We start from the raw sequence: 14,921 nt of genomic DNA, 5'->3' as shown, positions 1-14,921 counted from the left end.
TTTTTGGAGACTCAAATCCCCTGCCTGTAAAGGGGAAAAATAGCACCTACTTTATAGGGTGGTTATAGGGATTGAACTCAATTCCATGGCATGTATTAAGTGCTGGTACAAAGCTGGCACATAACAGGTGCTCAGTGAATGGAAGCTACTATTATAACCATCATCACTGTGGTTTCTGCCATTATTTGCTAGAGCTGTGGGAAGCTGGGGGTCAGAGAAGGGACTCGGGGGACTGGACTCCTGATTTCTAGTCTTGGCTCTGCCATAGATACCCCTGTGATCTCTGGTAAGTCACTTCCTCTCCCTGGGCCTCAGTTTTTCATGTGAGAAATGGGCGCAGTCAGGCTTGTCCAGCTGGCTCACAGTAGTGTGAGGTCCTGGTAGAATGAGCCAGCAGAAAAGGCCAGGAGCTGCCAGTTACCCCCACCCTTGCATGCCCCCCTGTGACAGATGGGGAGTCTCTGGGGAAGCCTTCCGGGGGGCTGAGCCCTGCCGTGGACTGCATCTGGGCCAGGTTGCGTGTGGCCAGTACCCTGGCCCCTTGGGGACCACTGACCCCAGCCAGGGCACTACAAGGGATCGATCAGACCTGGCCTTTGTGCTCAGATTGATCCCAGCTGAGCAGGGCAAACGACAAGGTCACCTGTGAGCCACGGGCCCTCTGCCCAGCTTTGGCTGACAGTCGCTGTGCGCAGGGAGCGGGTGGGCCCTCTGTCCCTAGATCAAGCCCTTGAGTGACACTGGAGGCAGAGGGGCTTGGAGCCATGTGGAGTCTCAGGGCCCTGCTTCTGCTGCTGACTGCCAGCCTGGCGGTGAATGCCAGCCCTGTGCCTACACCACCAGACAACATCCAAGCGCAGGAGAACTTCAACCTCTTGAGGGTAAGGCTGGCCTCTCTGGTGGTCATGGCAGGGTGTCTGAGCAGCTGGGCCTTGCTGGGGCTAAGTCCTGCCTGCCTGGGGTCTCAGTGCCCCCTCTGGAACTTCAGGGCTGGGTCCGTGGGGACCTTTCTTGCTGAGGCTGTCTGGGATTCACTGGAGCTGCAACTCTCTGCATGTGCCATTCTATGGACCTTTGCTTGATATCCTCAGAGGCAGATGTCGTCACCTTTGAATCTGTCTCCTCGGGCTCCAAGGGGAATCCATGCTTTGCTTGGAACCCACCCCAGAGGAGGCTTCGTGCTGACGGCTATGGCTACAGCCCCCTGGCAGCGCCTAGCTTTTTGTGACTTCCTGCCTCCCCACCCAGCCCTTCACCCTTCATCCCTCACCTCTCCCCACAGCTTCTCTGTGGCTGTGGACAGAGAGCTGGGGTGGCGCAGGGTGGGCATATGGGATTCCAGGGAGAAGAGAAGCAGCACAGAGGTCCAGGCCGGCAGGATAAGGAGGCCTGAGCAGGGCACTGTGTGTGGGAGTCCTAAGACTGTCTTCCAGCCCAGGTTTGCCCCAAATCACTGGGTGACCTGGAACAGGACCTTACCCACCCAGGGCTCAGTCTACACTTTGGTAGGAGGGTTTCTCGGATCCCCTGAGCTGTGGTGTCCTGTGGATCTTGTTTACATTCAGGGGCAAGGAAGGGTGGCAGTGGAGGGGTGGGGATGGGGTGGTGCGGGGACTTGTGGGCTTGGTCTGTGGGGATGAGAGGGCTCTTCATCCCGACCTGCAGTGCAGTCTGGGGGAGACAGCAGGCTTACCCTGCTTCAGGTGAAGGAAACGAGATACTGTCTAACACCGAGCTATGGGCTGCTTGGGAGTTGGGGAGCACCTTGGCCCGGAGGAGTAAGGCCGGGCTCCTGCTCCTGGGGAGCAGTGGCTGCTGACGACCTCAGGGCATGGGGATTGGACCTCATCCAAATGAGCGGCACAGATCCCATATCTCAGCAGAGTGAGGCCTGCTGCTGGCCGGGGTGTGCCCCCAATCTGCAAGTCTTCCTAAGCTTGCTGTGATGCCTGAAGCTCCACCGTAAGGCTCCGTCCTCCCTTGAAGCTGTGTGGCCAACAATTAGCTATCAGACATGATCACTTATCATTATCTTTGGGAGGAGGGAGGGGAGCGGATGTCTGGAAAGTCTTCAAGTTCTGAGGCAATTCTAGGTCCTTAAGAGCTTGTGGCTGCTTCCTAGTTCTACGGAAAATGGTTCCACGTGGCCATGGGCTCTACCTGCCCGTGGCTGAAGAGGCTCAAGGACAGGCTGACCATAAGCACACTGGTGCTGGGAGAGGGAGTGACGGAGCAGGAGATCAGCATGACCAGCACTCACTGGCGGTGAGCATGGGGATAGCTGGGGGGGGCCCACCACCCACCACCCACCACCCACCACCCACCACCCCTTACAGACCTTCCAGCCAGGACCCACCTCTGAACTCCAGATCTCTCTGCTATCCTGCCTGAGAGCAACTGTTTTTAATTGTCTCATCTACACCTCGAGGGCAACGCCCTCAACTCTATTCCTGTTTTCCAAACTGCTCTTGCTCCTTAGCATCCCGTAGCTCAGGAGGGGCACTTCCACCTCCCACCCCCAACCCGCAAACCTGGGTGGGAGGTGGATGTCCTAGACTCTTCTCTCTGCTGCCACAGTTCAGTCAGTCCATCACCCAGCCTGTCCATTCTCTTCCTACATCCCTCCAATCCCTCTACTTCTCTTCTCTTCACACCAAGCTGGTCCAAGCCGCCTTCCTTCCTTTCCTGGTTGTCTACAACAGCCTCTCTACATTTCTCCCCACCTCTAATTTTGAATCTTCCAACTAATCTGTTCTTCATCCAGCAACCAGAGATACTTTTGAAAACCAAATCTGCTTAAACCTTTCCAAAAACTCCCTATTGCCCTTGAGAATAAAATGCAACCCCTTTGATGTGGCCCCAGTCACACCTTTGTACTTTGTGACCCTCCCAAGTGGACCTTCTCTCAGTTCCTGGAGCCCTCCACCCTCCTGCACCTCCAGGGCTTTGTGCCTGACATTCTTTCTACTGGGGAAACCTCTCCCCACCTCCCTGGGCAAATTCCTATAGATCCTTCAGGACTTAGGAGCTATGCCACTTGCTCCAGGAAGCCTCCCCTGATCCCTCCAGATTCAGGTTACATGCCTTCCTTTGTGCTTTTGGAGCAATTCATGCTCCCCCCGCCCAACATGGCACTTATCACACTTACTGCATCTGCCTCTGGCCTGCCCACCCACCCCACTCAGTTGTAAGCTGCACGTGGGGACAAGGTCTGTTTTACCTCCTTCTGTGTCCTCAGCATGCGGCATAGTGCTGGCACATAAATGCTGCTCGGTAAGTGTTAAGATACATTGTAGTCACTGTAACAATAATAGCTAGTATGTACTTAGTACTTACTCTAAGCTCTTAACATATAATATCTCCTTTGATCCACACAACCACCAAATGAGGCAGAAGCTATCATTATCCCCATTTCACAGATGAGGAAACTGGGGCCAAAGAGATGCAGAGTAGAAACTGAGTTCACACATTCCTGCATCACTCTGACTCCTGGTGCATTAACGTGTGGTGCAGATGTACTTAAGGAAGCTGATATCTGAGTGCTCGCTCTGCCAAGAGGATGGCATAGATTCGTCTCTTTTTTCCTGGTCCCTCTCTCCCCTTATATGTGAGATGGGTGTCTCCCAAGGCTGGTTCAAGGATTAAACAGGATATTTGGAAATGTTACTTTCCAAGTTCCAAAAAGAAAAAGAAAGCACGTTTGGAAGGGACTGTGTGGAAGAGTGGGGTGTCGGGACTGTGGTCTCGTGCAGGAGTGACCTTTCTTTTGGTTCGTTCATTTCCAGGAAAGGCGTCTGTGAGGAGATCTCTGGGGCCTATGAGAAAACAGGCACGGATGGGAAGTTCCTCTATCACAAATCTAGTAAGGAAACACCCAAGCTCTTCCTTTGCTAAGAAAGACTTGATGTCTTGAGGTCTCTTTCCTCTTGCCTCAGGGTTCTCTGCCCCTATAATCTTTCCTCCCATTTTTCTGAGACGTCATCTAGCCTTCCTCCAAATTCCTCCTCTTCCTCCAGCCCCTCCTTCCTCTCCCTGCTTCCCTCCCCCTGCCCCTCATGCGCTCGTGCGCGTGTGCAGCCTGAATTAGAGCGATGGTGCTGAGATGACATCAAGATTTCATCAGTCCCCGAGTCAGGCATCTGCAGCCAGCTGATAAAACTTGCTAAGCATCCACCATGTGTAGTGTGCATGGTGCTATGCAATAGTAATTTTTTCATTAGTCCAACAAATGCTTATTGAATATGCTTTATGTGTCAAAGAATTGTGTTAGAGGCTGAATATATGAATGTTTGGGTAGGCGGATGGATGGCTGGATAAATAAATGAGGGAATAAATAATGATTGGTAAATGAATGCAGGTATGGATGGCAGATTAGTTCATCAGTCATCTAATAGATAAATTGATTGATTAGTGGATGGTGGAAGGAAGGATGAAAGTAAAGAAGGAGGGGAGGAAGGGAAGGAAGGAAAATGGATGAATTTGTGGATTGATATATAGAGAGGATGGATGGATGGAATGATGGTGGATGAATTAATGATAAATATATAGAGACAGAGGGACAGACGGGTAGAGAGATAGATTAAAGATGGATGAATAAATATATGAAAGGGATGGGTGGACAGAAGGATGGATGAATAGATGATGTGTGGATGAATAGGTGAAGGATCCCAGGCTTGGAGGGTGTCTGACCACTGCTTCGTTTCTCTCCCTGCATCTCCCTTACAGAATGGAACATCAGCATGGAGTCCTATGTGGTCCACACAAACTATGATGAGTATGCCATTTTGCTGACCAAGAAATTCAGCCGCCGTCATGGACCCACCATCACTGCCAAGCTCTATGGTAAAGGCCTAGAACCAGATAAGCTCATCGGATTTCGGGGTGGGAGGAGACCCATGATTTAGGGACAGCAGAGTGGATAAAAGCAGGGAGTTTGCTTTTTCCTTCTGACAAAACTCTAGTTATGGAAAAGGTGGAAACAGTTCCTCTTTCTGAAAGAGGTAGAGCTCAGTCTCCCATTTGAGGTAGAATCCTCTTCTTTTGGTCTCTAACATTCCACACCCAGATTATTCCAGAGCTCCCAAGCCCTTAAAAGAACCAGTGGGAAGAGCCCTGTGTGGGGAGTTGGGAGACCCAGCTGGGAGCCTGCAAGGGACACCTCTTCCTCTCCTGGGGCTCACCTTCCCATACGTGCACTGAAGAGATCAAACTGGCTGATGGTTTTCAAACTTATCCTAAACGAAAACCACTGGGCAAAATAACCTCAGGCCGTGCCAGCCCAGGCACCCGTAGTCCTAGGCATCTCCTCTGCTTCCCACTTGCAGGGCGGGAGCCGCAGCTCCGGGAAAGCCTGCTGGAGGAGTTCCGGGAGGTGGCCCTGGGGGTGGGCATCCCGGCGGACTCCATCTTCACAATGGCCGACAGAGGTAAGTGGCACCTCCAGTCCACCTCACCTTTCTGTCCCCTTCTCATCCTCCAGGGTCTCAGGGAATACCTTCCCAGTCCCTGGGTCTTTCCTGTAACCCTCTGGGATAAGCAGGGCGGTATTCGCCCTCCCCTCTTTACAGAGAAGGCATCTGGGGCCCCTGGGATCGCTCCAAATCCCACACCGTGAACCTGGCAGAGCTGAGACAGCCACCAATTTGGTGTTCCCTCTACTGCCACCTGTCCAAGTGGGGATGTATTTAGAGTCCCTGGGCACTGTGAGGAGGCAGTAGAGTGTTGGGGTGAGGAGCACGGGCTCCGGGGTTGGAGCACCTAGATTCACATTGAGCTGTGTGGCTTCTGGCTGGCCAACCTTGCAGAGCCTCGTTTTCCTCACCTGTAAAGTAGGGATAAGAATGCCTCCTTGTAAGCTGCTGTGAGGAGCAATGAGATAAAGCCGTTAAATACAACAGCACCGTGCCTGGTGTCCAGTAAGTGCTCAGTAGATGGTAGCTGTGGTGCTCTGATGGTGCTGATGAAATGCTGGTGGTCGGATGGGGACCATGAGTGGCGATGATGGTGACGGTGCAGCCACCAGCCTGCCGCTTTCCCAGTGAATGACCTTTATGAAGCCACATGGGTGGAGCCGTGGATGAAATGGGTTGATGCACTGTTCCCAGCACGGTGCCCACCTGGCACATACTCATTAGCACTATGAGAGAAATGAAGCCCTCTTGGGGTCCAGGATGACCCCCGATTTGGGCCCTCTTCTTCACCTGTTTCTCCTGTCCTCTGACCTAGGTGAGTGTGTCCCTGGGGAGCAGGAACCAGTGCCCTCTCCCCCCTTGGTGAGTACCTCTTTTGCCCACCCCACCCACCCTGCCCCACTTGATTTTTGCTGCCCTAGCTTAGGTCCTGCTGTGATGGTGGGTGGGGTCATTGACAGGGGTCGAGAGGAGGCAGAGATGGGCATGGATTTTGAAGTCAGACTTAGCTGGGCTCAATCTCAGCTATTCCGCCATCTGGGCTAGTTGCTGCCCCACCTGGACCTCTCTTTCCTCATCTGTGAAATGGAATAATTACACTTAGCTCCCAGGTGCTGAAATGCAAAGACATGACAGAAATGGTCTTAGCATAGTGCCTAAAAGAAGCAAAATACTCAGTAAGGAATAATGATACTCATTACTCAATAAATGAAAATAAAGTCAGTTCATCTCCTTGAAACATAACAAACACGGGAGCAAACAGCTTTGCAAACCGACTCCTCTCTGTGCTGCCTTTTGATTGGGCTTCCTTATTTTATTTATTTTACTGCCGTCTGCCATACTGATTAAGCTTTCTTCATTCTTTTTTTTTTCTCTGATTATTTGAAGATTATGTATCCTAATATAGTCTACTATATATTTATATGAAAATTGAAAATTGAAAAAAATACAAGGCAAAAAAGACAATGTCCTTATCCTTACATAGAATAAAGACTAACATACTGTTTGCTTCTATGTTTTCTAAGAAAAATTACAATTGATTTTATATAACAGATGCTCATTATAAGACTTAAAGTAGTGCATAAAAGTATAAAAAATTCAAGTTAAAAAAATTCCACCACCCCAAAACTACCATTCATACTATTCCAGGCATCTTGACATGTATACATGTGGAGAGAAGGACAGACACACAGAGAAGGAAGGTTGGATAAATGGAGCCACAGATTTAGACTGCTACTAAATGGGATTATATTACAGATGCTACTTCTAGTTTTTAAAAGCATTAATTGTAGTTTTATAGGAATTTGAAAACAAGTGGTCTTCTTGAACTTCAAATAAATATTTCTTTACCACAAGAGATTTCTTTCTTAATAATGCTCTTGGTCAAGGTTATGAAAAAGCATTTAAGAGGCCGGCATTGCTCTGTATGCTTTTAGAGACTATCTGTTCTCTCTCTGATTTGACTCTCCAACTTTGTTCTGGCTCCTCGCCCCTTTCCTTTTCCATTGTCCAGATTGCTGCCGTTCCAATTCTGCTCTGTCGCCGTAATTCCCAGTCACTATATTTTCATGCACTCCACACTCAACCTTAGTGAATATGCCTCAGCTCTCCATTTCTGAGTTATTTGTTTCTCTCTCTCTCTCAGTGCCATTTCTTCAGCAAGCAGTGTATTTGAGGAGGGTTCATGGGTGGTTTAATCCCTGAATTTCCTCCCTGTTAGAGAATGTCTGCCCATTTCCTTCCTACTGGAATGACATTTTGCTTGGTGTCATATTCTTGGTTCTGGTCATTTCTTTTGCTCAGATCATTGTGTGCATTCCTCCGTTGCTGTCCAGCACTGGTTCTCACTGTGGGAAGCATGAGGCCAGCCTGATATTTCTTCTCGTGAGCAATTTTTTCTTCTGCCTAGATGCCTGGCCAGACTATCCTTGAAGTCAGCGTCTTGATGAGGACGTGTCTTGGTGTTGTAAGAATTCCATGTCAAAATTTCCTGGAATACTACATGCTCTTTCATCTGCAGATTTCGTTTTGTCTGTACTTCAGGGAACTCTCTTGCACAATATGAAATTCCTCTTTCATTCCTTGTTGGGTTTTGCTGCCTCCAGGACACGGTGCTCTCCTCCTGGAGCATCTTTGTCTCCCACAGGTACTAGGTTCCCTCAAATTGCTTTCATCCTTATTCACTGGGATTCCCACCAATCTTTCTTCGGTGCCAGTCATTGCATTTAGCAGCATCTCTTCTCTTCCTTACTACTCCTAATTATTCACTAGCTCTAAACTGATTTTGGTTCTCAATTTGTTTATCTAGGCTTGGATTCTCTCTTTTCATCTTATTCTGTTGTTTACCATTTCATTTTTAATAAATGCACGTTTTTTAAAGTAATGCTATAGCTTGAGGCCATCGAGAAATTTCCTTCTGCTTTTTGAGTTGTATTTTCTTCTAAGTGGGTGTTGCAGGTGGAGTTCCCTAGATCAACACCTGTGGAAGGGAAGGGGACAAAGGCAGGACTGGGCAGAGGGAGCTCTGGCACTGGGAGGACCCTTTGGGGTTGTCCCTTGAGGGAGCTGAAGGGCAGCCCTTAATGCCCCCCTGTTGATCCTTCTGGGAAGGGAACATGACCTTGAGCGAGAAGGCTGTCTTTGCTCAGGTAGTCTCCAACAGGGGCTGACAATACACCTCCAGCAGCTGTGAACGTAAGTCCATTCCTGAGGGAAGCCTGGGCAGTTCCTGACAATGGCCTTCACAGCTGGACTCTCACTCTAGCTCAGGCTAGCTGTTCTTTCATTTCTGAAGTGTGTCTGGATAGTTTCTGTACCATTTCTTTTCATCTTGCTCCTGCTGACTCTTAGCTAGACTTTCTGTTTGTTCAGATATGGTGGGGTGGGGGTTTCATTTACTCCTTGGCCCTTTAACCGCTAAATGTGAGCCTACTCCCTGACCACCCAAATTTAACGTAAAGTCTGAGTATTTGTGTTTCATCCAGTTTTCTGAAGTCCAAGGAGATGGTGCGAAGGGGAGGGGTGGAAAAGCTTTTCCTAAGGTGTGCCCTTACCTTGGAATGCCCCTGCTTTGCTTGCTCTTTTGAAGGACCACTAGATACCCTGAGTGGGTTGGCAGTGATGTACCTCTGTCCCTGGCAACACCCCCTAGGGCATTAGATTGTGCGGCCCCAGAACCTTCACTTAGAGTCAGCCTCTAGTCTGTTTTTTTCTTTTCTTCCCCAAGGTCATATTCATTACTCCTTTGTTAAAGGAGGAAAATGATAGGGTCTCTCAATTTTCTGCTCACAGGATTTTGGGAATCTTATGAGAATTATCAGAAATGTTATGACTTGGTAGCACTGGAGTTAGAGGGCAGGGTTAGGAGCTGAACCTTGCTGACCATCATGTTCAGCTACAGAAAATTTGATTTCTTTCCTTGATCAACAGTTTTGGTTTTTGCTTTAAATTATGCCCCTTTCCTTGGCTGAGTGATGTTGATGAACATTTGGGGGCTGGTATTTCTGAATTCATACTTTGCTAATTGTTAGGTACTGGAGAGGCACAGTTTGGAGGGCAATTTCCATCTGCCACCTTAATCCAGATCTCAATAGAATCTGCATTTCTTTATCAGTGTCAAAAATGAAGTAACAGCTAAGGACAAATAACTGATATATGGCAGATGACCATTAATATACCTTGCAAAACAGAAAAATATAGCACACTGTGGCTTCTCCCGTCCAGGCTTTCCACATTACTGTTTTTCTGGATATAATCTGAGATTGATGTTTATGTTTTACACCTTTTGTTTTGAGAATTACTTTTAATGTTTCTATTAAGCTGTATTATGATCATTGTAACAATTTAATCTCAACTGTATATTTTATTGGTTTTATAGTTTACTGTCACTTCTTTGGTACCTATCACCTCATCCATTTTCTTGTATTTAGATTCCTTTCTCAACTGGTGGGAATATTTTTATAAGTAATTTTTTTCTGGAAAGATACATGGGTGGAAAACTGCTGAATCCTTACATGTCTGAGAATATCTTTCTATGATTGTATCACATGGTCAACCCCTTGGATGGGTAAAGAAACCCTGGGTTATAACCTTTCCCCTCTTACAACCCTCAGGTATTTCTGCAGCTTCTGCTATTTCCTGTTTTCATTTACTCTGAGGGCTGCTAGGCTCGTTACCCTTTGTCTCTAGGAAATGTCTAGGTGGGGCTCTTTATTAATTTTGCCTTATTCCCTTTGAGGCCTTATAATTGGACAACTCATGTCTTTCTGCAACTTAAAAGAGTTTTCTTCTATTCTTTCTATATTGATCATCTCTCCTTCTAGAATGTATATTATGGGAGTTTATTTCTAATAACCTCTAGGCTGCAGTTTATTATCTCTACTGTGTGATTAAATTCAACAAAATCTTTTCTATGTCCAATACCTTCCTGCTTCTTTCATGTCATTCATTTCCGTAGCTGTTGGCTCCTGTTGTATTGATGCAATGTCATCTTGAGTTGCATTGACTGTTTAAGTTTTCTCCTGTTTCTTACTGTTATCCTGTGTTAATTGGAGATATTTATCCAGCTTAAGATTCTTCTGAGAAGCTGCATTATTTAAGTTGTTCCATGATTTTTCTCTTTTCCTTCATCCTCACCAGGGCAGGCCTATGTGCGACAAGCTTGAGACAGATGCTGGCAGGCAGTGGGAGTCCCAGATCACAGCTTCCAGGTGTACTTTCAAAGGCGATGGGAAAAGTTGAAGCTTACTATAGATTTACTGGTTCAGAGTCCAGATCTCACCTGTGATCGGCAAGACTGCTCAGTGGTTGGCAGTTTCCCTGCTCATCCCTTCTTTAATTGTCCTGTGGTCCTGCCTCAGTGGACTCTACACCCAGAGACCCTTTGACAGCTTTGGCAGCTTGCCCTGCTCTTCAATAGACCCCACACAGCAAGGAGTGTTAGGCACAGTCTCAGGGACCCTTCTTCTTACTCTCTAGATGGCTTTTCCTTTGCAAGCAGCAAATGATGGTCTGATCAGCCCTTTCTGCAAACCAGTTATGCCTATACTCCATCCTGTATAATAACCTCTAAGCTGCAGTTTATTATCTCTACTGTGGAATAGATCCTTTTCCACTACATATACCTCTGGGCATTTTGATTGGAATTTGGATATGGGGGTATTGTTATACCTCACTGTTCTGACTTTCACTTCAGACCAGAAATCTGTTCTGTGATGCCCATTCTAGAATTCAGTTGGGAAAACAATCTATGAACCAGTGCAGTATCTCTGCTCCTCTCTACAACTGGATTCCCAAAGCAAATGGTTTGTTTGTATATCCCAGGGGTACAGGTAGGTAACAGTGGCAAGGTCTCTGCAACAGCTTCTTCTTTCTGCCCTACAGAGGGCCCGGCGGGCTGTGCTGCCCCAGGAAGAGGAAGGATCAGGGACCGGGCAGCTAGTAACTGATTTCAGCAAAAAAGAAGGTAATAATCACTTCACTCACTTTTCCCCTCCTTCTGCCATACTCCAGAGAGGAAGGGTCCATAGTTGGCTTACCCTGTCTGCCCTTTGCCACCACGCAATCTCTTTCTTGTTTTTCTGCTAGAGTCAAGAACCAAGCAAATCAAGTACTCTGCACTGTACCAAGGGTTGCAAGGGGAGAGAGAGGAGCATAAAACATGGTTCCTAAGCTTGGGAACTCTTAGCACCTGATGAGAATCCATCTTGCCCTGTCTGCGTCACTGGGTGGCCTCCTAAGCTTTGGTTTCCTTCTCTGTACAATGAGATAATAGCCTGCTGTGCTGACCATCAGGGCTTATGTGGGAGTAAGTGGAGGAAGGACATGAGGGTGCTTTGTGTAGCTGACAGTGTTCACAGATGATTCACTCTCCAACTCATTCAACAAACACTGAACCCTGCGCCAACCCCAACTCAGTGCTGGGCACTGGGTCATGGAGACAGCCACTCATATCTTTTTGGAACTTTGGGTCCAGTAGAGAAGGCAGTCAAGGAAGAAAGTGAGGACCTAAATGGGAGGGTCAGCTAAAGGACTAGGGGAGCTCAGAGGACGGATGGGTGAGGAGGTGAACTGCTAGATGACGGGGAACTCGTGCTGGGTCAGGTATCCCGGTGGGGTTTTATGGAAGCGGGCATTCTAGGGGTAGGGGCAATGAGAGCAAAAACTCAGTGAAGAGGTTGGGCTGGCCAGCATGGGTGCTGGTGAATGTATCGATTGCTAATATAGTCTTTGGGTGAACAAGAACAACACAGGGGATGGTGTGTCGGTGAGTTGCCAGTAACGCTCATGTTATGGAGTGGACTGAGCATTGATTTTGGAGTCCAACAGACACAGTTTTCCATCTTAGCTCTGTATGGTCCCTGGCATGTCACTGTACCTCTCAGACAATCAATATCCTCATCCATAAAATGAGTTGACAGTCCCTCCTCTTAGTGCAGTGATGAAAACTGAATGAGATGCACGTGGAGTGTCCAGCCTGGTAACAGATATGCAGTAAGCACCCAGTAAGTGCTGCTGTTCTGCACACCTGCCCCCCACCCCCACCCCCCAGACTCCTGCCAGCTGGGCCACGCAGAAGGTCCTTGCCTGGGGATGGTCAAGAGGTATTTCTATAATGGTTCATCCATGGCCTGTGAGACCTTCCAGTATGGCGGCTGCCTGGGCAATGGCAACAACTTCGTCTCAGAGAAGGAGTGTCTGCAGACCTGCCGAACTGTGGGTGAGTGTGGGCCCCTAGCCTCTGTGCCTGCTGCACCCCACGCTCTGTCTTCCCAATAAAGCCCCTGCCAGCTGAACAGGTAGCTAAGAGAGGATGTTCTGGGGGTGGAATTCCAGGGCACGTTTCCTGAAGTCATAGGCATTGTGCATTTGGATATGGATGACCCCAGGCAAGTTATTTCTTCTCCTGGATCCCAGCAGTTTCCCAGTCTATGAAAATGGGACTAGGTGTTCTAGATGAGCAGGATCCCCTAGTTCTGGCCCTTTGCCAGGTGTCTCCGGTCGGCCAATTGTCAGGATTACTAATGTGCTGTGCCTCCATCCCACTGTGCAGCGGCCTGCAGTCTCCCCATAGTCCATGGCCCCTGCAGAGGCTCCATCCAGCTCTGGGCCTTTGATGCTGCCCAAGGGAAGTGCATCCACTTCATCTACGGGGGCTGCCAAGGCAACGGCAACAAATTCTACTCAGAGAAGGAGTGCAAGGAGTACTGCGGCGTCCCTGCAAATGGTAGGACGCCCTGTGTGTGCCAGGCTGGGCAAGGGGACTTCTGGGGTCCAGGTGCGGGGGGCCCCGGTAGGAGGTGGGGGTCCGGAAAGTTGAGTTCTAGACTCTGTACCAGGTGATGAGTCCATCTGCTTCCGAGTCTCAGTTCTCCATCTGTAAAATGGGGCCAGGCCCTAGGCCTTACTGCAGCTGGGATGGGGCAGCTGGGGAGGCATGGCCAGGCGCAGGCAGAGGCTGTGCAGGGCAGGCTGAGGAGCCGGACAGAGCTGGGCTCTAATTCTGGCACTGCCACATGTGGGCTGGCCCCGCTGGGCAAGTGCCAGTGTGAGCCTCGCATTTCTCTTTTGTAAAATGGGACAAAGTACCTACCACGCAGACCTCCTGGTGCCTAGTGCAGTTAGTACTCAGGGAACAGCAGCTATTACTAATAATGACGATGCTGTGTAACGGGTGGAGTAACAGCAGTCCAGGGAACAGTAGCTGTGTAAGATTTCTGTGCCTTATCTCCCCACTGGGAAAATGGCAACTCAAGTAAATCAGAAGAGGCAGAAATCTGATGATTCCATGGAAAGCACTTTGGAGAGAGCCAGTCATTCAGCAAACACAAGTTCAGGCCCCAACTCAGCCCAAGCTGCCGTTCTTCCCCCGCGAGGCAGCCCCATCCCCTGACCGGCCCCACCTGTGGACCCCTGGGTGAGCCCCACACCTACACCCTGAGCCTCTCTGTGTCCACAGGGGACGAGGAGCTGTTGCACTTCTCCAACTGACCAGTTGGCAGGCTGCCTGGCCCCACACCACAGGTGGCAGAGGGTACAGACCAGCCTCTGTCCCAGTGCTCCTCAGCTGGGTGGGCCAAGTGGACTGGCTTCAAATAAAAACCAAATTGTAGATTCCTGAAATGCCGCGTTGTGACTGTTCATTGTCATCCTAAGTGTAACGAGGTGGGAACAGGCGAGGGGGAGACAAAGCAGCAGGGCATGAGTAACCCCAGCTTTCCCCAGAGGTGGGAAATGTGTTGGAGATATAAGAGCACTATCTTCAGTATGTGAAATTAACTATGCAAATATGAAACTTAAGTCACAGTTCTGTTTCCTCCACAGTAGTATCAAAGAGGGTTGTTTTGCTTTAATAAAGCTAGAAAACAAAAGAGGAAAATACTCTGGGCCCTTGTTTCTGGGAGAGGTTTGACAGGTGAACGGTGACCCAGGGGCAGAAGAAATAATTGTGCACTTGTGTGCCCAGGCAGGTCTGGGCAAACGGCCCACAAATGCCTGGAATAATTCCCCTGTCCTTTGCTGCATGAAACCCACCTCCAGCATTTTACTTTGGCCATAGGCACATGCCTAGGCCCAGCTGCCAGGAGCTGAAAAGCCTCAGGCACCTTCTCCACAGGGTCTTCTCATCTCCAAGATCCTACCTCCTGGGATCCTCACCCTTTGCCCTGGAAGACTGCTCACTGACCTTTGCATTGTGTCCAGGACAACCTGTGAGGCCCTGGACCAGAGCTGGAAGCTCTCAGTCTGCTGGCTTGTCCTCCAGTGTGGAAGAGAGTAACAGGGTTGTCCAGGGTGGTGCAGGCACCAACTTGGCCCAAGAACATGACTTAGGAGCCTTCAGTTTAGATACACTGGATTTACAAACATCTGATTTACAAAGATCTCTTGCTAGCTCCATCTGCCCAGAGCCCTGATGGCTGCTGGCACTGCTGAGGGAGTAAGATGCCCAACTTTGTGGGCTCTGGAGTAGAGGCGGGGCCCCAATGGCAGAATGCCTCTTCTCTGTGGGGTGAC

At 49.1% G+C, this 14,921-nt stretch overlaps 1 protein-coding gene across 1 annotated transcript; it reads left to right on the top strand.

Annotated features, from left to right (window-relative positions):
• Positions 1-662: 662 nt before the first annotated feature.
• Positions 663-14,030, top strand: AMBP (alpha-1-microglobulin/bikunin precursor). The gene is made up of 10 exons (XM_036915564.2): positions 663-881; positions 2,123-2,265; positions 3,786-3,862; positions 4,726-4,842; positions 5,325-5,426; positions 6,226-6,272; positions 11,292-11,373; positions 12,460-12,627; positions 12,961-13,134; positions 13,867-14,030. Exons 1-10 carry the CDS (start codon positions 765-767, stop codon positions 13,896-13,898), a joined length of 1,059 nt encoding a protein of 352 aa, XP_036771459.1. The 5' UTR covers positions 663-764; the 3' UTR covers positions 13,899-14,030.
• The last annotated feature ends 891 nt before the right edge of the window (positions 14,031-14,921 follow it).

This window comes from Manis pentadactyla, chromosome 3 (assembly GCF_030020395.1).
Source record: "Manis pentadactyla isolate mManPen7 chromosome 3, mManPen7.hap1, whole genome shotgun sequence".
Lineage (NCBI taxonomy): Eukaryota > Metazoa > Chordata > Mammalia > Pholidota > Manidae > Manis > Manis pentadactyla.
This window is presented reverse-complemented; position numbering and strand designations above follow the sequence as displayed.